At 43.2% G+C, this 24,521-nt stretch overlaps 1 protein-coding gene across 1 annotated transcript in view; it reads right to left on the bottom strand.

The window, feature by feature from the left end:
- Positions 1-24,521, bottom strand: part of DOCK4 (dedicator of cytokinesis 4) — a 931,895-nt gene that overhangs the window by 355,343 nt on the left and 552,031 nt on the right. The window contains exon 26 of the mRNA XM_058189675.1: positions 17,131-17,229. Within this exon, the coding sequence (XP_058045658.1) occupies positions 17,131-17,229 (99 nt within the window). The remainder of the gene's footprint in view (positions 1-17,130; positions 17,230-24,521) is intronic.

Below are 24,521 nucleotides of genomic sequence, written 5' to 3'. Positions count from 1 at the left end.
TCGGGGAAACCCTAGGTCGGGCATGTACTAAGCCCCCACTGGACGTTGCGGAAGTAGACTCTGGGGCCCCTTGGCATCTGATTCTGGACACATGGGTATGGTTGAGGAAGCAGTCGGATGGGCTCCAGGCGCATGCGCTGGTGGACTCAGGGGCCACAACAAACTTTATGGACCAGGCCTTTGTGACCCAGTTTGCGGTCCCCGTGGTTCCGGTGGACCTCCGATGCGGGTAGAAACAATTGATGGACGAGATCGGGTGTCCGGCCCCATTAAATTTGCCACCCAGCCTTTGCGCCTGGCTATTGGGGACCGTGAGGAGGCGGTCCAGTTTTATGTCACGGCGGACCTTCATTTTCCCTTGGTCCTTGGTTTGGCCTGGTTTCGGACCCACGATCCTCAGATGGCCTGGTCGCGGAACGCCATCTCTTTCTCAAGTCTGCAGTGCGTCAACCACATCCGCCACATCTGTGCTGGCCAGAACGTCCTCACCCCTGCCATCTCCTTGCCTCCTGAACTGACGGACTTTGCTGACGTGTTCAGCGAGAAGGAAGCGGACCGATTACCCCCGCATCGGCCTTACGATTGCCCCGTGGACCTTCTGCCCAACGCATCACTGTCTGTGGGATGCCTGTATTCCATGTCGAAGCCTGAGTTGGCTGCCCTCAGGGACTTCCTGGACAAAAATCTGGCCCGAGGGTTCATCTGGCCTTCGAAGTCCCCTCTCTCGGCCCCGGTTCTCTTCGTGAAGAAGACGACAGGGGACTTGCGCCTGTGCTGTGATTACCGCCGGCTAAACGCCATTACGGTGTGGAATCACTACCCCCTGCCGTTCATCCCAGAGCTGCTGGAGAGGTTGCAGGAGCCCATGATCTTCACCAAGCTCAATCTCCAGGGGGACCTACAATCTGATGCAGATGCGAGAGGGAGACGAATGGAAGACGGCATTCGGCACCCGATACCGACACTACAAATACACCGTCTGCCGTTCGGGTTGACCAACACCCCCGCCGTCTTCCAGCACTTCATGAACGACGTGTTCCGAGACATGTTGGATCGGTTTGTGGTGATCTTTCTGCATGACATCCTGATTTACTCCCGGTCCAGGGAAAGCCACCTTCGGCACGTCGGTCTGGTTCTGCAACGCTTGCGGGAGCAATAACTCAATGCGAAGGTGGAGAAATGCTTCTTCTTCCAGACTTCCATGGAGTTCCTCGGGCACATCCTTTCACCCGGGGGGATCACCATGGACCCGCGCAAAGTGGAGGCCTTGTGCAGCTGGGAAGCCCCTAGTTGGGTAAAGGATGTTCAGTGACTGCTGGGCTTCGCCAGTTATTATCGGAACTTCATCCCGGGCTTCGCCATGCTGACGGCTCCGCTCACCCAGCTCCTCCAGAAGAAAGTCCTGTTCCGGTGGGGTCCCCCGCAGCAGGGGGCATTCATGGCCCTCAAGAAGGCCTTTGTCAAGGAACCCATCCTGAGGCACCCCTACCCACACCGCCCTTTCGTGGAGACGGACGCATCTGACGTGGCCCTTGGAGCAGTGCTGCTACAGGCCCCAGAAGATGGTGGCGCTCTTTTTCCCTCCGCTTACTACTCCCGGAAACTCAATCCTTCCAAGCCTAACTACACCATCTAGGAAAAAGAGTTGCTGGCTATTAAGGCTGCGTTTGAGGCTTGGCGGCACCATCTGGATGGGGCCCAACATCAGGTGGAGGTCCGAATGGACCATCCAAACCTCAAGCACCTCACCACGGCTCGGAAGTTGAACCAGCAACAGCTCCAGTGGTCGTAGTTTTTCGCCCGGTTCAACTTTCGCGTGACTACATTCCCAGTGGTCACAACCGGAGGGCGGATGCCCTGTCCCGCAAGCGCCAAGGACCCCCTTCCTCCATGGATGGTGCTGCCGGCAGAAGCCTTGGCCACAGCGCGGGAACCGGTGGACTTGCGGGCCCAGGTGCGAGAGGCAAAGCGCCAGGACGCCTGGTCGCAGCAAAGGAGAGAGGAGGTGGGCCCCACGTCTCCTTGGACCTTGGAGGAGGACTTACTCAAGTTTCAGGGGCGATTATACGTGCCCACAGGATCACTCCGAGCCCTCGTCATGACCCAGTGCCACGACAACCCTGCAGCAGGTCATTTTGGGTTCTTCAAGACCCTCCATCTGGTCACACGGACCTTTTGGTGGCCCCGAGTGCAGCATGATGTACATGCGTATGTGCTGTCCTGCGTACCATGCCGGCAAGCCAAGGCCTCCATGGGGGCCCCTCCCGGGCTCCTCCAGCCCTTGCCGACATCTGACAGACCCTGGGGGGCGATCTCCATGGACTTTCTGAAGGACCTGCCGCCGTCCTCTGGGTTCAACACGGTGCTAGTGGTGGTGGACATGCTCACCAAAATAGCACACTTCATCCCGTGCCGTGGGCTGCCCACAGCCATCAAAATGGCCCATCTCTTCCTGCAGCACATCTTCCACCTCCATGGTCTGCTGGACAGGGTGGTTTCAGACCGCAGCGTTCAGTTCACAGCTCGCTTCTGGAACAGCCTGATGACCACGTTGGAAGTGCAGGTATGTCTGTCATCATCACACCATCTGGAGACCGACAGGGGTACAGAGAAGGTCATCGGTATCCTGGAACAGTATCTCTGTTACGTTGTCAACAAGCAGCAGGACAACTGGGCCGATTACCTGTCCCTGGCGGAGTTTGCTTTTAACAACTCCCAGCACACCTCTACCCAGATGACCCCGTTCTTTGCCAACGTGGGGTACCATCCGCGGCTCTTCTCTCTGGCACCAGCAGACTCTCCTGTTCCCGAAACGCAGACCTTCCTGACGGAATACATGCGGTCCAACAGTTGGTACGTCAGCAGCTGGATCGGGTGAAGGAGGACTGCAAACAGTCCGCCGACCGCTCCCGACAGGCGACGCCCCCGCTGGCGGTCGGAGACCGGGTGTGTCTCTCCACCAAACACCTCCCGTCCGACCGCCCGGTAAAGAAGTTGGACCACCAATTCATCGGCCCATTCCCTGTCGAGGCGGTCATCAACCCGGTAGCCTACCGACTGACCCTGCCACGATCCATGCGGATCTACCCTGTCTTTCACCGGTCCCTTCTGGTCCCTGAGGCCACACCGAGTCCCCTTCGGTGCCCAACGGCACCCATCACTGTCGCCAAGGACGGGTCGGAGGAATACGAAGTCCACAGCGTATGAGACTCCCGCTGGCTGAAGGGTCGTTTCCAATATTTGATCGCATGGAAGGGATACAGGACTGATTTCTCCTGGGTAGATGCCTCCAACGTTCATGCCCGTGACCTGATGCAGGCCTTCCATGAGCAGAACCCAGCCCGACCGCATCCCAACCGTCAGCCCCGGGGGAAGGGCCCTGCGGTGAGGGATAGTGTTGTGACCCAGGTTCCAGGACTCGGACTCCTGGAGGAGGATGATTCAGAGAGTGAAGAGGAGGAACTGGCAAGGCCTGCTTCCCTTGGGCCCTCTCCCTCCCTGGCACCCACCCAGGAGGAGGAGGAGGGGCTGGCAAGGCCTGATTCCCCCCGGGCCTTCTTCTGATTTGGCAACGCCCCAAGAACAATCTTGGCTTGATGCAAGACTGCGCAGACATGACTGACGTGCACAGCAGAGGAGGCGTTGGGACAAAGTCAAAGAATGATGAGTCACAGAGTGACACCCACAGGGGCTATAAAGCAGGAGGCGGAACTTCCTGGCTTTTTGTCTTGGACAAAGCAGTGAATTTGCACGGGCAAACTGTTTCAATGGAGGGAAGAATATATTCATGAGTAACTCTTGTCTTATCTATAATTTCCTAGTTATCTCCAGAGACTTGGCAGGCGCGTGGGTAGACGTGGCCAGAACATCTCTGTGCCAGAAGGAATCCAGCCAAATGTAAATAAGCTTGAAAAGAAGGCATTTGACTGACTTTTTGTTGGGAGTATTGGGAGAGGGAAACAGAACACAGGGCCTCCACAATCCCAAATTCAATCTTCATCTCAAAACGGAAGTTCGTCTTCCCAAGTCACCACGTCCTCCAGCCATGACTTGGGGTCAAGTGAAAGCTATTACCTATGAAGCTCAGCAACAACTACAGAAGGCTTCTTTACCTCAAACTCCAGAAAATCTTGTAGCTGCAGTTTTCGCTGTTATAACCGCAAATTCTGTTACTATTCTGTTATGTTGTTTTCTTTGTTTTCCTTCTCCTGTTTCTACCACTTCTTTTTTTTTTTTTAATTCAAAAAGTTTTACAAAAAAATTTTTTTCCCCCTTTCCCCCCAACCCCCCTCCCTTCACTAATACCCTCCCCCCTCCCCCCTGGCTTCCCGGAACAAGCACAAGGTATAGTTAAAAATAAGACAAACATATGCTAAGAAAATTTTCTCCCAAAACTATTATACCAATTTTCCTTCTCTAGCTCTGACTTCCTCCTAACATAACCAAAATCCTTCAATAAAAAATAAAAAATAAAAATAAAAATTAAGAATTAACAATAGTAAAATATATAAATCAATAGAACAAATTAATCCTAAAGTATTTACCAACTAAAGCTTAAAAATCCAATCCAATTCAAAAAATATGTCCCTTATAACTTCTATAACCATATAATTTTCCCCCCATGTCTTTCTTACATAAGATCTTTTAAAAATATTCTATTTAAAATTTAGTGCAACACCTTATAAAATTTCAATACAGAAAATTACAATATCTATTCAACTTTAGTCCTTCCTCATCAAAATCCAGTATAGATCCAAATATCTAGTCTTTTATGATAGATATAAAACATATAATCAACCCATTTCTTCCAGATTCCTCACAAATCGTCTTTCCGGAACACTAATATTTTTGTCTATTAATATTTTAAAAAAACCTTGTTTCAAGAATAATACTTTTGTCTCTTGCCCTTTTTTTTGGTGCATTAATCTCTGTCTTTCCTTTGTTACTCCTTTTAAAAAGTCAATCACAATATTTCCTAGTAATTCCTTATGTCCAAGAATCCAAAAATTACTGCCGTATATTCCATCAGTCCAAAAAGAGAACTCTTGGGAAACATTAAGCTTGTGAGTCTTTTCCATTTGAGGGACAATCTCCTGTAGCACAAATTCAGGCAGTTCATCCAAACTATTTAAAGAAAACTTCTTTACATCACCTTGTTTCTTCATGATCAAATCTTCATATTTATCCACTTTTATTTGTATCTCCTGCATTCCATTTTCCAAATGGTTGCACTGGTTAATTTGCTCCAAGCTCTCATCCAAAACGTCCCCATTTTTTATCAATTCGTATTTTTGAATAATTAAATACATACTTTCTGTGTAGTCCTGTATAAAGTCACAAATCCATTCTTCTGAAAGAACCTCCATGACAAAGTTCCTGCTGAGAATCCCCTTGTAAAGTACTTAAACAACATAATATAATCCAACAGTCCACAGTCAAACACAATAAGATAAAATCTCCATTCAGTTTCGATTCAACAGCAAAGCTCCCTTTGATGTATCGCTCTGCTTTCAGTTTCTCTAAAACGAAACTGAAGGGGTAGAAATTTCTTTTTTAAAAAAAAGGTAGAAGTCAGAAAATCAAAAATACTTGCAAACCAATAATTGTTCACTCACGCTTGTTCCGCCTGCTTTTAGTAACCACAAAAAGAAATCAATTGCTAGCAGAAGTGGACACCTTCCTCTTTTCCTGCTTTTTCAGGAGCGCAGTGAATACTGTAGGTTGGGGGAGGGGTTCAAGGGGATTCGACCTTTCAGGACTTTGCATTACAAAAACAAAGCCCCTAGGGGAATCTACCACAGTTCCCCCCCCTTGCTCTTTCTCTCTCTTTCAACCAGAGAGAGAAATTAAGCCGGGATCAGTTGTTATGTCCGGCTTTTACCATATTCAATGCGGAGTGCCATAAATTAGCACCCAGCGAGAAAGGTGGCGCCACCCAGAAGCCTCTACCACTTCTGAGACAACTCCTACTTTTCTCTCAACCCTAATCTTTGGATTTGTCATGCTCAATATATGTTTTTAATTTATGGTCACAATGTAACCTTGTATTATGAGCCTCCTATGGCTTTTGGTCAAGTTGCTTTTATTCCTAATCTAATTACCTCTTCTACCTTCATTGTTTCACAACTTCAACATATTTCTTCCTCTTGGCTACTTTCTAAGCCTCCGAGTCAACTGAATTTAGTTAAATGGCGTTACCACAGTATCAATCAGTTTACTCGAGGTTTGTGTTTTTGCTGTCATGTTTGTCATAATTAGCTTAGTAAATGGTCTGATTACCAAAAGGCAAACGTATTTTAAATAAAGTGGGGAATTATAGTCATCGTACTCAAAGATACTGGCTATGGGGTACTATTAATGCCACGTTGGAGGGCTCTAATATTGCACCTGATATGTATCCTGATAATTTTCCTATTTTTAATGCTAGTGATTCTTCTAATGTTGAATCTATCTGTGCTGGATGGCAGTTAAAGGATCCTAATATGTGGTTTTTCTTTGACAAATATGCAACAAATATGCATCCTCAGAACTATCAATGTGCAGCAATTGGATATTTGTCGTTACCAGTACAGATAGGTGTTCCCACACAATCATCAACTCGTACTCAGCATGAAACTTTGGGACCAACATGTTCTGATGAAGTCATCATAGATATTCAACTTTCTTCATTGTCTACCTTTGGACGTGCAGTTGCTGGAGCAATTACTGGAGTCATCACCTTGGGATCATACCCAGGAATAATTTCTCAAGAAAATAGACATTCTATTCTGGGACTCACATGTCAATTAGAAAAATCTATCAATGCTACTGCTGCAATTGTTTGAGACTTGCAGAATGAAATTGAAAAACTAAATCAAGATATACTTCAACAAAGTTTTGCTATATACTATTTGTTAGCTTGTCAAGGGGGATTTTGTAAATTGGTTGGTCAGCATGCTTGTGCTGTGCATTTTCATTCGCTTAATAAGACTATTGAGGATGAACTGGCTAATATGCAGGCTTACTTAGAAGATAACGTTCATGAAAATTTTTCTCCTTTTGCTTGGTTAACTAATTGGTTACCTGATTGGTCCTGGTTAAAACAAATGTTTTTTTATGGTTTGATTGTAATTGTTCTCATAACTTGCTGTTGTTTTATGCAATGTATTCTTTCATTTTTTGCTCTTTTCCATTCGCCACCTCCACCTACTTTGCATCCAATTCAAATATGTGCTATTCAAAAACCTCTTTTCTCTTCATTTAAAACAAAAAGCAAGGAAATGTATTGTTGATTCTGGAAAAAGTTGATTCATCATCATCAGCCTTCGGATCGTTTCTACATCTGGCTTCTCCATTGACTTTGCTTGTCTGAAGCTTGCTGGAAAGATTGCAAATGGTGATTACATGACCCTGGAACAATGCAACTGTTGGTTGCCAATCACCTGAATTTTGATCATATGACCATGGGACTGCTGCAACAGTTAAGTGTCAGCGTTCTAGAAAAACCCCAACTCCAATTAAAAACTCTGAAGCAAGCATTTCTCAAAATTCTATATATTAGAGTAGGTATATTGGCACATCTGGGAAAACCCGAATCTGAGAGTTCCGGGTTTTCCCTCAGTAAATCAAAACCCCCAAAACCATCCCCTCACTCATCAGTCGATCACATGCTCCAATCACCATCCGTCCCATCTTGAGACAGAACTCCAACCACTACTTCTCCAGATGCAGGATCGTCCTGACCTACACCGAAAGGAAGAATGCTTTTTTGTCTAAAGACAATCCCTCTACTAAATCCCCCCTCCCACTTTCCCACACATGAGAAGGTGGCAGCATGGAAGCTTCCAGCCTAATATGGCTTCCAAAGCTGACAGGCGTCCCACCCCCTGCAGAAAAAAAACATACCCTGAAAAATAAAACAGACAAAACATAACAGAAGAGGTTAATGCCTTGTACATAAAACCACTTAACCCCCTCTCCCCCCTCCAGGAGGACCCTTTGGTTTCTCAGGGAATTTATCTTGAAATTGCTTTACTAGAGTATCAGCATTCACATCCCAACTTTTCACCCAAGTAGCTTCAGACAACGGGTACCCTTTCCAGTGTATCAAATACTGTAAGCGACCCCTATATAGTCTAGAGTCAAGGATCTTCTTAACTTCATAATGAATCTTCCCTTGTATTACCAAAGGAGATGTGAGGGGAGCTACTTTAAGGGCCTTAAATTAGATCCTATTGTTGTTTTCAATAAGTTACTGTGAAACACTGGGTGCACTTTCCCTAATATGCAAGGGAGGCTAAGTTGGACAGTCACTGGGTTAATCACTTTCATTATAGGGAAGGGACCTACGAATTTGGGTCCAAACTTCTTGCTAGGTAATCTCAATCTTAGGTATTTGGTTGACAAATAAACCTTATTTACTATTCGGAAAGGTGGTTGGAGAGACCAGTGTTTGTTGGCTTGGGCCTTATATTTCTTCACTGTTTCAGCTAAAGCTTTCTTAGTATTTTCCCAACCCTTTTGTAATGAGATTATCCATTCTATTAGGGACATGGAAGCGGGTGGCTCTCTAGGCAACTCAGGCATCTGCACAAAACCCATGCCCGTAGTTATTTGAAAAGGAGTCAACCATGTACTACTGTGTACTGCATTATTATAAGCCACTTCTGCGAATGGTAATTACTCCGCCCAGTTTTCTTGATAATTTACATAAAAGACAATGTATTGTTCCACCATTACATTCAATTTTTCAGCGGATCCATTAGTAGATGGGTGGAAAGCTGAGCTAAACCCCTGGAATGACCCAATGGACCTCAGGAATTCCTTCCAGAACTTAGCAGTAAATTGGACCCCTCAATCTGATATTATTCTCCTTGGAACCCCATACAGCAGTCTGTAGATATGCTTCACGAAAAGTTTAGCCAGCTTCTTGGCTGAGGGTAGTCTATTATAGGCAATGAAATGTGCTTATTTGGAGAATAAATCAATGACAGTCCAAATCACTTTATTTCCTCTGCTTTCAGGGAGTTCATTGCAATCTCCTCCCAGGGTTTTGTGTGTTCGGCCTTGGTCTGGAGAAGCACAGGGGGATTTCCCTGGTCTGGACTTCATGGTGGCACAGGTGGCACAGCTTCTAACATAGTCCTCTATGTCAGTTTTCATTCTTGGCCACCAGAATTGTCTTCTAGTCAAATGGAGAGTTTTTAAAAATCCAAAGTGGCCCCCTAGTCAAGAATCATGACTACGCTTTAGCACCAGGAGTCACATGCAGTTGGGCACATAAATCTTACTCTCCTTTCAAGAGAATCCCTCCCTTAAGGTTAAATCCATCTGGTTTTCCTCAAACCAGGCATCATTTGAGAGCACCATTTTTAGCTCTACCGTCAACTTGTCTTTTGGGAGGTCGGATCCACGGTGCTTTTGTGCTGTAGTGCATGCTTGGGCTGCTAGTTGGGTTTCAGAGATCATGGCATGTATTACCTCTTCCCGTCAGCTGTCAAACTGGGGCTTCCTGGACAAAGCATCCGCTAATAGGTTTCCCCCCCCCCGAATGTATTTCAGGTTGAAGTTAAAGCATTTAAAATAATGAGCCCAGCAAACTTGCTTGGGGGAAAGCTTCCGTGGGGTCTTCAACGCCTCAAGGCTTTTCTGGTCAGTTCACACTTCAAAAGGCTTCTTAACCCACTCTAGGAAGTGTCTCCAGGATAAAAGAGCCCATCACACTGCTAAAGCCTCCTTCTCCCATACTGCCAATCTACACTCAATGTCCGTTAACTTTTTTGATACATAAGCACAAGGCATTAGTTTGTTTTGAGTGTTCCTTTACAGTAGAATAGCCGCTACTACCATATCACTAGCATCAGCTTGGACTATAAATGGTTTATTAGGGTCAGGGTGCTGGAGGATCGGCTCCACCACGAATAGGCATTTTAATCGTTCAAAGGATTTTTGACAATCCATTGTCCAAGCTAGGGCTTGGCTAGGTTTTGGCTTGGTTGGAGTTGGACCGTTTTTTAGTAATTCCATCAAGGGGAGAGCAACCTCAGTGAAGGAAGGGATGAATTGTCTGTAAAAATTTGCAAACCCCAGGAAGCTTTGAAGTTGCTTACATGTTCATGGGGGGTACCAGTCTAGCACCGCCTTCATCTTCCCCAGGTCCATTTCAATTCCTTGATTTGACACCTCGGAGCCCAGGTAGTCCAAGGACTCCTTATGGATCTCGCATTTTGACAACTTTGCATAAAGTTTGGTTGCTAGGAGTTTTTTCAGCACTTGCCTAACTAGTTTGACATGCTCTTCCATATTTTCTCTGAATATAAGAATGTTGTTCAGGTAAACAAGGACCCCTTTATAGAGGTGTTCATGCAGAACTTCACTGATCAGTTGCATGAAGACTGCAGGGAGCCCTTGAAGTCCGAAAGGCATGACCCGGAATTGGAAACTGCTCAGGGGGCAGTTAAAAACAGTCTTCCATTCTTCTCCCTCCTTTATGCGAGCCTGGTAGTAAGCTTCCCTTAGATCTAGCTTGGTGAAAATCTTTGCCTTTTGACAAGTGGGTCAGCAAGTCTTTCATTAGTGATAGGGGGTAGGTATTTTGTATGCAAATGCAGTTCACGCCCCTAAAGTCAACACGTAATCTCAAGCCCCCATCTTTCTTCTCTTTAAACAATATGGGGGTGGCCACCCTGGATTTTGCAAGTTTGATGAACCCTCTGGCTAAGTTGGTGTCAATGTACTTCCTCAGTTTGGTCATTTCAGCAGGTATCATGGAATACATCCTGACTCCTGGTTCTAGCTCAATGGCACAATCTGTGGCTCGATGAGGGGGAGGATGTTATACTCCTCCTTGCTAAATGCTTCAGCTAAGTCTGTATATACCTTAGGAATCTGGAGTTCACCTGGAGGTTTGCTTGAAACAGCAGCTGCTGTTTCTGGCAGCTGGCCCTTATGGGTTGGCAGTTTCTTGGGAGAAGGAACAGGGGGCAGTGGCCTGATGCCAATTATGATTTTACAGTATTACGGCCCAATATGACTGATTCTGACATCTTTGGCGCTACTATAAACCGTATAAATTCACGATGTCTTCCAATTTCTAATCTAATTCAGTAATTTGGGTGGCTGGGACTCCTCCAATTAATGTCCCATCCACCTGGTGAAATTTAATTGGGCGCTTTAAAGCTCTTGTTTTGATCCGCAAATGTTCAACAATTGGAAGTCCAATTAAACATCTGGTCCAGCATGTATCTATTATTGCTGGCACTTCTCCTTGCTCCCCCATCTCTGGCACCACCAATCTCACTATAATTGAAAAGGGGGGGGGAAGGTTGAACTCACCATCGGGTCGTCTTCTCTGCTAGCCTTGCCAGGAGGGGCTTCTTTGGCTGGAGAGTCCTCGCTCTCTTTGGTGGGGAGGGGAACCTCTATAGCTTGTCTTGCAAATCAACTGGTATCTGGGGCCTTCCTTGGAGCCCTTCTGCCTCAGGCAGCCATGGCCAAACATTGTTGTGGAACTGATGCAGGAGCAGGCACTCAGAAGCTCAATGTCCCAGTTGTCCACACCGATAGCATTTAATCACCCCTGTAGGTTGGGGGGGGACACTTCAGGAGGCTTTGAAGGGGGCCGTCTAGCTAAAACTCTCCTAGGAGGCTTTTCTGCTGGGGCTTTGTGGTGGGGGAATTTTTCTGTCCAGAACTATGGACATGGTATACCCGTGCAGTCGCTCAGGCACCCCTCGGACTCCACATGCTGTCCTGACTTCCTGATCAAGGTCTTCCTTAAAATAGTGTAGGAGTATGTGATCCAGCCAATACCCAAGGTTCCTTGCAACCCGTCTAAAGTCCCATACAAAGTCTTTTATGGGTCGATTACCTTGCTTCATCACTTTTATTTTGGCTTCATTTTCATTGATTCGGACTGGGTCTTCAAATCTGGTCCAGAGCAGTGCTACGAACCCATTGACATCATTTAGTTCAGCAGCTTCCTCATTGTGCAGCTGGGCTATCCATTCAGCAGCCTCCCCTTCATTCATCCCATCAGAAATTGCCAATACTAAGTCTCAGTCTGCTTTGTATTGGTCTCCATACTGATATATATGTGCCCAGATCTGGCTGAGGAAGGACGCCAGTTTGGCAGGCTTATCATCAAATGTTGCTCTGGAGCGATGCTGGGGCTCAGCATCCCGGATAGCCCCCTTTTGGAGTGCCATTATGCTTTTAGGGATTTGGGTTAATGTCAGCATTCCAGAAAACCCCCAACTCCAATTAAAAACTCTGAAGCAAGCGTTTCTCAAAGTTCTATATATTAGAGTAGGTATACTGGCACATCTGGGAAAGCCCGAATCTGAGAGTTCCAGGTTTTCTCTCAGTAAATCAAAAACCCCAAAACCATCCCCTCACTCATCAGTCGATCACATGCTCCAATCACCATCCGTCCCATCTTGAGACAGCACTTCAACCACTCCTTCTCCAGATGCAGATCATCCTGACCGTGACCGAAAGGAAGAATGCTTTTTTGTCTAAAGACAATCCCTCTACTAAATCCACCCTCCTACTTTCCTGCAGCATGGAAGCTTCCGGCCTAATATGGCTTCCAAAGCTGACAGTAAGTATGAGAATTGGTTCTGACACTTTTTTCACTGCTGTTCTAACTTTGAATGGTCACTAAATGAATAGTTATAACTTGAGGACTACCTGAGTGAAATAACTAGCAATAAAAAGTCCTTGAATAAAATGTGAATAGTTTTTTTATAAATTTTGTTTCTATCTTCTACTCTTTTCTGTCTGCTTTATTTCATCTGCTCTTTCTTGCTAATGATCTCTGCATGGAGCAGAGTTGTGCAATTTTGTGGCCTGCAAAGAGGCCATACATACTAATTGGTGGCTCAGACTGGTAAGACAGTCTTTTATTAACAGCAGCTGCTTGCAATTACTGCAGGTTCAAGTCCCACCAGGCCCAAGGTTGACTCAGCCTTCCATCCTTTATAAGGTAGGTAAAATGAGGACCCAGATTGTTGACGGCAATAAGTTGACTTTGTATATAATATACAAAAGGATGAAGACTATTGCTTGACATAGTGTAAGCTGCCCTGAGTCTTCGGAGAAGGGCGGGATATAAATGCAAATTAAAAAAATATGCTCAAGATAAAATAGATTTAGTGAAGGGAGACACGCAGACACACATGGTGCCTAACGCTTAAGCATCCAGGAGGTTTCATTTATAATGCATAGTAAATTGAGATGCATTTTATAGTTATCCACATTACCGTAATTTATACTCAAAGGATTCCTAGTTATGGAACATATGTTTCATTAAGGACAAAGAAATGGAAATCTAGTATATGATCATGAACTGAAAATGCCACACAACATGAATGACTATTGAAATAATGCAATTTTGAGGCAAGCCATAACAAAATTATGACATAATTATAACATCATAATAAAATCAGTTTCTGGTTTGTTAGGCAGTAGCAATTATGCTGGTATATACTATCGTGCTTCCCTGAAAATATGACCTACTCCAAAAACAAGCCCTAATCCAATTTTCACACCTGCACCAATATAGGCCCTATCCCCAAAATAAGCCATAGTTAAGCTCCATCTCGTTGGTGGAGCTGCTTGCAGCACAATGCTGCAAGACTCATTGCACCAGTGAAGCCACTCGTAGCTGGTTGCTGCATGGTGTGTTGTGGCATCACGCACAGGAGTGGCAGCACCAGAAAGACAAGACTTGCGGCGTTGTGCCGTGAGTGGCTCCACCAGCGAAATGAGTCTTGGGGTGTTCTGCAAGTGGCTCTACCAGTGCAACAAGCCTCATAGCATTGTGCCACAAGCAGCTCCACCGGCACAATGAGTCTCGTTGGGCAGGTGGAGCCGTTCGTAACACGCTGCAAGGCTCATAGTGTCGGTGAAACTGCCCAGGGCTGAACACTGCAAGGCTGATAAAGCAGGTGGAACTGCTCACAGGAGAAAGCTGCTCACAGCAGAACTTTTTGCCCAGATGGAGAAATGACAGAGATTCAAAGCTCAAGTGTTTGCAGAGGGGATGGTTTGAAACAATTGTCTGCAAGCAGACAAAGCATTGTTTCCCTCTGGGCAAAAAGTGTTTGGGTACCTATCACCGCCCCTGCCCTCTCCATCCCACTGTCTGATTGCCCATGGCCTCAATCAGGGCCAAGCTTTCAACATGCCCCAGCCAACTACCCTGTCAGGAGGACAAAGTGCCCCCGCCAGGAATCCCAGCCAAGAAGTGCTCCAGCAGAAGCTGGGGCAGCAGGCAGGGCCAGTTGGAGGCTGGGGCATGCTGAGAACGTGGCCTGTTGCAGCCACAGGCAAGCAGACAGTGGGGCAGAGAGGGTGGGGCCAGCAGTAGCTGTGCTCCCAGTCCCATCAGCCCCTGCACTCACTGCCTCCTGCACTTAACAAAAATAAGACCTCCCCGAAAATAAACTTGAGTGCTTATTTTCAAGGCCAAAAGAAAATGAGACCGGGTCTTATTTTTGGGGAAAAGCGGTATATACCTATTGTGCATACAGGATTTTATTGATTGACAACTATTATTTATAAGGTTGCTTGAAATACAAATAAGACTGCAGATATGAGTATTTATCTATGAATCTGCTATCAAAGCTCATCATATTAATTCATCTTTGATTAACATAGAATATTCAATAATGATGAATGAATGAATGAATGAATGAATATTTTAATTTGTATACCGCCCTTCTCCCGAAGGACTCAGGGCGGTGAACAGGCAGATAAAATACAGATATACACAATAGTTAAAACATCCCTTAAAAAACTGATTTAAATTTGCCCAAATATTAAAATAACATACACCCCCATAAAATTACAAAACTTTAAAAACCCATCAAATTCAATTAAAATTTAAAGGTAAAAATCAAGCTAGTCCAGCCATACGAAATAAATAAGTTTTAAGTTCGCGGCGAAAGGTCCTAAGGTCAGGTAGTTGTCGAAGTCCGAGGAGAAGTTCGTTCCACAGGGTCGGAGCCCCCACAGAGAAGGCCCTCCCCCTGGGGGCCGCCAGTCGACACTTTGGCTGACAGCACCCTGAGGAGTCCCTCTCTGTGAGAATGCACCGGACGATGGGAGATAGAGGCCGGCAGTAGATGGTCCCGTAGATAGCCCGGTCCTAAGCCATGGAGCGCTTTAAAGGTGGTAACCAATACCTTGAAGCGCACCCGGAAAACAACAGGTAGCCAGTGCAGTCTGCGCAGGATAGGTGTTATGTGGGAGCTCCAAACCGCTCCCTCAATAACCCGCGCAGCCGCGTTCTGAACTAGCTGAAGTCTCCGGGTGCTCTTCAAGGGGAGCCCCATGTAGAGAGCATTGCAGTAGTCCAGGCGAGAGGTAACGAGAGCATGAGTGACCGTGCATAAGGCATCCCGGTCCAGGAAGGGACACAACTGGCGGATCAGGCGAACCTGATAAAAAGCTCTCCTGGAGACGGTCGCCAAATAATCTTCAAAGGACAACAGACCATCCAGGAGCACGCCCAAGTTGCGTACTTTCTCCATCGGGGCCAATGACTCACCCCCGACAGACAGCCGCATCTGCAGCTGACTGTACCGAGGTGCCGGCATCCACAGCCACTCCGTCTTGGAGGGATTATGTTTGAGCCTGTTCCTCCCCATCCAGACCTGTACAGCTTCCAAACACCGGGACAGCACTTCGACAGCTTCACTGGGGTGGCCCGGGGTGGAAAAGTACAGCTGAGTGTCATCAGCGTACAGTTGGTATCTCACCCCAAAGCCACTGATGATCTCACCCAGCGGCTTCATATAGATGTTGAACAGGAGGGGTGAGAGAATCGACCCCTGTGGCACCCCACACATGAGGCACCTTGGAGTCGATCTCTGCCCCCCTGTCAACACCGTCTGCGTCCGGTCAGAGAGGTAGGAGGAGAACCACCGATAAACGGTGCCTCCCACCCCTCCAACCGGCGCAGCAGGATACCATGGTCGATGGTATCAAAAGCCGCTGAGAGGTCTAATAGGGCCAGGGCAGAGGAGTAACCCTTATCCCTGGCCCTCCAGAGATCATCCTCCAGTGCGACCAAAGCTGTCTCCATACTGTATCCGGGCCAGAAGCCGGACTGGAATGGGTCTAGATAGACAGCTTCATCCAGGTACTGGGGTAGCTGACATGCCACCACACTCTCTACAATCTTCGCCGTGAAGCGAAGGTTGGAGACTGGCCGGTAATTCCCTAAAACAGCTGGGTCCAGGGAAGGCTTCTTGAGGAGGGGTCTCACCACCGCCTCTTTCAAGGCAGCGGGAAAGACCCCCTCCCGCAAAGAAGCATTTGTAATCCCCTAGAGCCAGCCTCGTGTCACCTCCTGAGTAGCCAGTACTAACCAGGAGGGGCACGGATCCAGTAAACATGTGGTGGCGTTCAGCCTACCCAGCAACCTGTCCATGTCCTCGGGAGTCACAGGATCAAAGTTATCCCAAACCACCTCAACAAGATGGGTCTCGGAACCCTCGCCTGGATCTACCCAATTTTGATCCAATCCGTCCCGAAGCTGAACGATTTTGTCGTATAGATAACCGTTAAACTCCTCGGCACACCCTTGTAGGGGGTCCTCCCGCCCCTCCTGTTGAAGGAGAGAGCGGGTCACCCGAAACAGGGCGGCCGGGCGGTTATGATACACATTTGACAGGATAGATCTGTTTTTATGCTGTTAGAAATGTGTTTGGATTCTTAGTTGAGGTGAGAAATAGACCAGATGCCAAATTCTTCCAATGCCTGTTCCTTTATTCTAGAAAGATAATTTCTGTTCCTTTAAATACATACCTAAATATCTATGGAGATTCTCAGTCATCCATGTCATGGTTGTCCAAAAGATGCTTTTTTCAAGAGGCAACTGAACTTCTTTTGTTTTTCCTTGAAGATGTTTCACTTCTCATCCAAGAAGCTTTTTCAGAACTTTATATAGATGAAACTAATATATTATTGTTTATTATTCTTATAGGGACTTTCTAAACATGTTGTCTGCTTCTACTAATTATTTTGACCATTATATCAAAGCTGTGCTGGTTGATACATTGTATCACTGACCCCATGTCAAGAGAACACACAAATTATAAAATAGATAAATAAATAATCAATCCTGGGGAGAAAAAGACTTACTCTCAGCATGTCTCTTGTCTCGAATCTGTCAAGGAGTTGCTGGTAATGTCTGTCAGTCATTTGTCGCAATAATGACAAAAGACATGAAACAAACTCCCCCTAAAAGAAATAAAAAAAGAAAAGCTTTACAGTCTGAAGGGATGGAAAAAGATTTTTTTTCCTATTGATTACTATATATATGTTTAATGCATAAGTAGAAGAAATCCCCTTTTGAAAGATTCTGCTTAATCCAAAATATTTTTCCTATTTTAATGATCTTAGGCTATACTTCTAAACTGACATATTTATCAGTAGGCACATTAAAAGAATACTTTGATTTCCTGGGCACAACTTGTGTTCTTATATTCAATATTTTAAAATGAGATTAGTCTGACATATATACTAATACTATGACATATATAATAGCAGCTGTAAAAAAAGCAACTGAAAATAGCCTAACAATTATAGAAATTATTCTGATGAGGAAAGAAACAGTAGTTTACAACTTAGAAGGAATCAGTATATTAACATATGTCAGATACTTCCAAGGCCATGAAGAGGAGTTCAAATAACTTTTCACACAGAAAGATAGGAGGAAAAATTCTAGAATTTTAATTAAGGAAACCAGACCTTTATAAGGGCTTTACTTTCTATATACTTTGGTGAGGACAAATGCATAACTTCAGTCCTGCCTACAATAAAAATAATACTCTTGTGGGGTGTCCATGGGTTTTTTCCCCGAGTAAGTCAACTCTTAAATAATAACTTAGGTGTCAAGAGCTGAGAGCTATGCCTATGTGAAACTTGAAAGCACGATTTGCCATTCCTATTCAGTCAAAGAGGTGAGAGATAGCCCAACTGGGAGGTGGCCCAGCTGAGAGGCAGCCCAGTGTCCCAACTTAGAGGTGTCCCAGCCAACCCATCTGAGAGATGGAGAGACAGATGAGTTGAAAGATGGAGAGGCAGCCCAGTGACCCAGCTTGATACCTCAGTGGAGCCAGTGTGGTGCAAACGGAGGCCACTGAGTAGTGGTAAAACAGAACTAAATGGCAGCAGACCAGTGGCTGTGAGTAGCACGGCAGATCTTTAGCAGCAGCAGTGCAAAACTAAGTGGCAGGGGAGCAACTAAGAGCAGTGTGATGGGCCAGCAACAGCTGAGAGCATCACAGAGGGCCAACTGAGCAGTGGTACCCACAGTAGCAGCTGAGATCAGCATGGCAGACCATCAGCAGTTGAGAGCAACTTGGTAGACCAGCTAAGCACAGTGCCCACATCACCACATCACACCTGAAAACCCCAGCAGTGGCCAGTCAACTGAAGGGCAAGAAAGAAGGTGGGGTGGAAAGGTAAGTACAAAACACTTGTAGATGGGGGTGGTGGTGGGGGAAAGGGATAAACTTTCAAGGCAGGGAGTAGATGGTTAAGAACTAAGCATCTCCTAGAAAACAGTGTGAGATTTCCAACAAAAAAGTGCATATTACTTCATAAAGGGCCAAGAGCTATTGTAAATTCTTAGATTTTTAAATTCTCTTAATTCCTTTTTTAAAATTCTTTTTTCAATTTTTAATTTTTTTCCCATTTTTTTCAATTTTTCAATTTCTTTTGTCTACTAAACATTTGAAAAAAGAGTTTACTTATTTTAATTCTTTAGAAATGTTTACATTCTTAATCTAAGAGAAAAAAAATAAATAATCACAAAAAAGACAGGTGCTTAAAACAGGGAAGATAGTGATGAATTTTTCAAGGCAGAGAACAAAAGTTCAAGAAGTCTTGTAAACTGATGCTTTGCAATAGGGAAAGAAAAAAAAGTCATGGAAATAAAGAGTGCCACTACATTGACTTGCAAAGTGTGTCATATGTTTCAGCTTATGCCCACACAAAACCAAACTATGTATGTATTAAATGTAAACTACTTGAATTACTAGAAGAAAAAGTTAAAGGTCAACAGGCAACACTAGCCACTCTGAAACTCAATGAACAAAGCAAGAAATCCCAACCTAAACAAGAAGACTACACCAAAATAAAACACAATAGGGAGCAAACAGCTTCTAAAAATAACCCGATATATGAACATAAAGAAGAAAACTGATACACCCAAATGAAACACAATAGGGAACAAACAGCTTCCGTAAAAAACAAGCCTTGTTCTTTAGAATGGTTTCTAAAAAAGAGGCACAACCCAGCATTCCTGTGACAGGAAGAAGAGTATTCCAGACTTCCCTAGGGAAAAAAAGGTGAATATTGGTGATAGGAGATTCAGTTCTTAAAGAGAACAGAAAATATAGTTTGCAGACTAGGGAAGTATATTGTTTCCCTGGAGCAAAAGTCAAAGCCAAGAAACAATGGATGGAAACTATTCAAAGAGAAAAGCAATCTCGAATTAAGGAGAAACTTCCTAACAGTGAGGACAACTAACCAGTGGAACAGCTGTTCTTCAGAAACTGTGGACTCTCCATCACTGGAGGTTTTAAAGAAAAGACTGGACAGCTACCTATCTGAAATGGTATAGGGTCTCCTGCTTGAGCAGTGGGTTGGACTAGAAGACCTCCAAGGTCCCTTCCAGCTCGATTCTGATTGATTGATATTCCTATCCATATGGGAGGAAAACCTTTCCCTAGAAAACAAAGATTACGTCTTGACTAAATACCTTCTTGCAAACCATCATCCAGAATCAGACCCAGATGACTACAAGCTACTTCTGCTGCCTGCTGGCTGCCTGCAATTTGGTAGTTCAAATCTCACCAGGCTCAAGGTTGACTCAGCCTTCCATTCTTTCGAGGTGGGTAAAATGAGACCCAAATTGTTGGGGGCAATATGCTGACTCTGTAAACCGCTTAGTGAGGGCTGTAAAGCACTGTAAAGCAGTCTAAATGCTATTGCTATTACTGTTGGACTCTTAATACTTTAAATGGCACAAAAATGAAAGAAATTTGGATGCAGGCAAATATTCACCAGAGAATAATTATAAGCTGCCACACATAAAATGTCTTTTCATTTCAACAAACTTTTATATGGCTAAGGGAAACAGGGAGAGTAAATCTATCCCATTTGGAATTCTAGAATGGGAGAATTCTTGAAAAGTTGGAGGATGGCTGGTGTCAGGAGGAGGGACACAGATAAAAACCTGAAAGGGAAAAGGTCTCATAAATTTCAGCAGAATAAAAAAATGGAACTCCTCTTCCTCCTCCAACACATACATACACTATCTTCAGTTAGAACAAGAAGCCTCAAAGGCAGTGGTGGGTTGCTACTGGTTCGGTCCGGATCTTGTGAACCGGTAGTAACAGCGGCGGGAGGCTCTGCCCATCTGCCTGGACGTCATCATAGACGCTCTGCACATGCACAGAAGCACTGCACGCGAGTGAAGCAAGCATGCACGCATGCGTGCTCCCGTTGCAAACTGGTAGCAAAGGTAAGTGGAGTCCACCTCTGCTCAAAGGTGAGAGATCTTGTCAGGTCCAGTCAGTGGAAAATGGAAGGAGGGACACACTGCTCTTCAGATAAGTACAACCAGAAAGCAGTGTTTGTGTGAGGGGCTGCATGCTTGCATGCACACACAGATGCACTGGTGTAGAAAAACACTTCCACAAACACCTCCAGAAAGGGGGAAGAGGGGGAAAAGGTGGTGTAAAAAATGAAATTGGTGATTTCCAGACTAGAGAAAATCATTAACACTGAAGAAGTGCTTCCAAGGAACTCAAGACAATGAGAAAGACAATGAAAAGGTAGGAGGAAAATACCCTAGAACTGAAGTGCAGGAGCACAAATTTATATAAGAGTTTTGATTTTTTTTAACCTATTCATTTATCTTAAATGTACAATGTCTGCAATAAAGAGGCTAACAAAGCCAATTTGTGTTCATGGGTAACCCAACTCCTGAAAATAGATTTTGTGTCTGGATTTTGCACCTATGTGAAGCCTGATATCTACTCATTTTAGGCTCTTTACATTATAGTTGTGATACATCTATATAGCTGTATTTTTTTAGCCTGTAATTAAAATAAAAAATTTATATGATTAAAATAAGTATTTCTCCTATTTGAAATCCCTCATATAAATGAAAGCTTATGTGGAAAGAATGGTCATGTAAAAAGAATTTACATGTTTTAACTGTCATGTTGATATCACTAGAAATTATAACACTGTTTATTGAATGATTTTGGCAATAATTGGCTAAATACATGAACTGCAAACAAACCATATTGATTTGTTGCTCAGTATACGACTTAGATCTGTGCTGTTTTAATTGAATATGTGATATAAAGTATGTTTAAGAGATAAGCATTATGCAACTGAAGATTATAGAAACTTGTTCCTTAGGTTAGCTATATCATTAGTTTCTGAACTTTGGATGGAAAGTTATAATTTCTGTATACATCCGCCTACATATCCTTTAAGAGACTTATTTCACATTTTAACAAACACAGAAAGGTTTTCTGAAAACAGATCAAGACTGAACCTGCCACCTACATTCAAACTGAGTGGCATCCTTTTTTCCCCACAAATAATTCAAAAACATTTAGCTCAGTATGTTGCCATAAGCAACTATAGTACTGCATACTTGCTACATAATAGTGTGTACATGCCTTATGCTATGCGATGAGTCATATAGAAATTAATTATTCAATATGGTAATTGAAACTTTGCCATACAAGAACTTATATAATATTGTGCAAGGACCTCCAGGAACCTATTCTTCTACACTGAAAATAATGTAGACCTTTATGCAATTTGTAGAAAGTCCAAACTGGGTTTCTCAAAAGGAGATTTCATTAAAATGAAAAATGTTCAATTTAAAACTCTACATAATTGTCCAAGTTTTATTTAGAAACACCTTGGGATGTGCATTATTAAGAGCTGTGGTGACGCAGTGGTTAGAATACAGTATTGCAGGGTAATTCTGCCGACTCCCAGCAGTTCGATTCTTACCGGCCCAAGATTAATTCAACCTTCTATTCTTCCGAGGTCGGTAAAATGAGGACCACTTCCGGTTTGGCTCTGCTTCGTGCAGAAAGCAGCTATGATTTAGCTGCTGACTCCCTAGTCTGTAAAAGCTGTTAGGACATCGTAAATCTGAGTCCAACAGCTTGTATTCTTTCCTTCGGGCGAAGGAGGAAAGCTGAGCAATTAGATTTGAGGTTGAGATGCCCTAATCTGGTGGGAAGTTCTCCTTCTGTAATCTGATAAGCTCCGGGCTAGGAGAGGCACTTGCCTTCATGGCAAACAAACGAAGCATCCAACCGCCACGACAAGAATTGATTTAATGATGGATTTAAACGTGGACGGAGCAAAAACTGGAGTTCTAACATCTGCTTGTAAGAAGATTGTGAAACCCTGAGGATTTATTGGCTGCGAAGATAGGAGAGAAGAAAGCAAATGGCGGTTTTGTGGAATGTGTGCTCTGAAAACGAAAGTAGAAATGCTTACTAACAGCTAGTGTTGAAGTAGAAGAAAGAAGATACATAGAAACATACTGACTAAACGGAAGATATGAGAATTTTATGACTTATATATTTTCTTTTTTCTTTTTTTGGGCTTGACTTGTTATATATATTTTAAATGGCTTTTAAGCAAATAGTGCCAAAAGTGTGTTGAAAAAGAAGATATATAGGAAGATACTGACTAACTGGAAGAAATGAGAATCTTATGATTTATATTTTTTCATCTTCCTTGGGATTATAGATTTAAAAGATAGGGGTTTTTTTTTGAAATTTTCTTTTAAAAATTTTTTTCTTTCTCTTTTTTGGTTTATTATTAAGCTATCCTTTTTTTTTTAATGGCCTTTAAGCAAATAGTGCCAAAAGTTATTAAAAACTTTGAAATTTCAGCTGAAATTTCTTCAGCTCAGATTCAAAAATTAAAAGAAGAAATCAAAAAGGAAGTAAGAAATTTTTTACAGGAGTTTTTGGAGAGTCATTTTTTAGAAATAGATCAAAAATTTGATGAAATAGAGAAAGAGATGTTGGATTTTAAGGAAATGGTGGAAGAGCAGAAGAGGGAAATGAAAATGGTAAAGGATGCAATTGCGCAAATATTAAGTTCTTGTATTCAGATGCAGGACGATCTTGCAGAATTTAATAAAACTAATTTAGAGCTGCAAAGGAAAATAGAAGATATTCAAAAAAATCAAAACAATTGGAACTTAGATAATAAGATGGAAGATATAAAGGCAAAGGTAGATAGGGCAGATGAAGAAAGAGTAATATTACAATATAGATTAATGGAATATGCTATAAGGGTGAGGGGGTTGAAACAAAATAGGAAGGAAAATTTAAAGGAGATTTTTACGCAAGCCTTTGCACAGATAAAGGGTGTGAAGCCAGAAGATTTTGAGATTAATATTGAAAGAATTTATCGTGTTAATTCTTGGTGGGCAAGACAAAATAGAGTACCTAGGGATGTGGTTATTTATTTTACAACTAAAAAGGTTAGGCATGAAATCTTGCAAGCCTTTTATAAAAATAAATTTCAGATATTGGGACAAGATAAAAAATTAATGAAGGAAATTCCTCCTAAAATGTTAAGAAACAGAAGAGAATTTGCTTTTTTGGTGGATGAGCTTAAGAAATATCAGATATATTTTAGATGGGAAGTCCCAATGGGTTTGTCACTGAATTTTAGAGGTAGAAAGTATTTTCTTAATTCAGTTATGAAAGCGAGACATTTTTATATTAATGTTTTAAAGAGTGGGAATCCTTTGTTGTTAGATGCTAAGTTAACTGGTTTGGAAATGATGCAAAATAGAATGGGAGAGGGGAGGAATGTTTAAGATGTGAATATGATGATTATGGTTAATTTTTGGAATTGATTTGTTTAGGATATAAATTATAGGATTTTGTTATTTGCTATTTGTATGGTATAAATCTATGGGATGATATTATTCAATTGTGAAGGATGGAAAGTGAAATTTATGAATTTAGATAATGTGGATGTAATGATTTTAACTGCTTACTGTTATATTGTGGATGTAGTTTAAATGATTATTTATTTTAATTGATACGTTTATAGATAGTAAAAGTTATGAAGTTAAGCTGGAAATATTATATTTGAGAGATTTTATTTGAAATGATATTTGATTGATGGAGTAGTATTGGAAGATTGGATATTAAATCTTACGACAATTGAAGAAATATATAAGTGATGAAAATTTGAATTTGAGAAGCTGGATTGTAATTTAAGAAATGGACTTATGAAATTTGAAGGAATATATAAGTGGGTGAAAAAAATTGAACTTTAGAAGATGGACTAATTTTAAAATGGACTGTAAGAAGAACGGACATTAAATGTTATGGCAACTGAAGAAATATATAAGTGATAAAAATTTGAGTTCGAGAAGATGCACCGTAATTTGAGAAATGGACTTATGAATTTTGAAGGAATATCCAAGTGGGAAAAAAAATGAATTTGAGAAG

The sequence above is a fragment of the Ahaetulla prasina genome, chromosome 7, assembly GCF_028640845.1.
Source record: "Ahaetulla prasina isolate Xishuangbanna chromosome 7, ASM2864084v1, whole genome shotgun sequence".
NCBI lineage: Eukaryota > Metazoa > Chordata > Lepidosauria > Squamata > Colubridae > Ahaetulla > Ahaetulla prasina.
The sequence above is the reverse complement of the archived record's forward strand: the minus strand, read 5'-3'. Positions and strand labels throughout refer to the sequence as shown.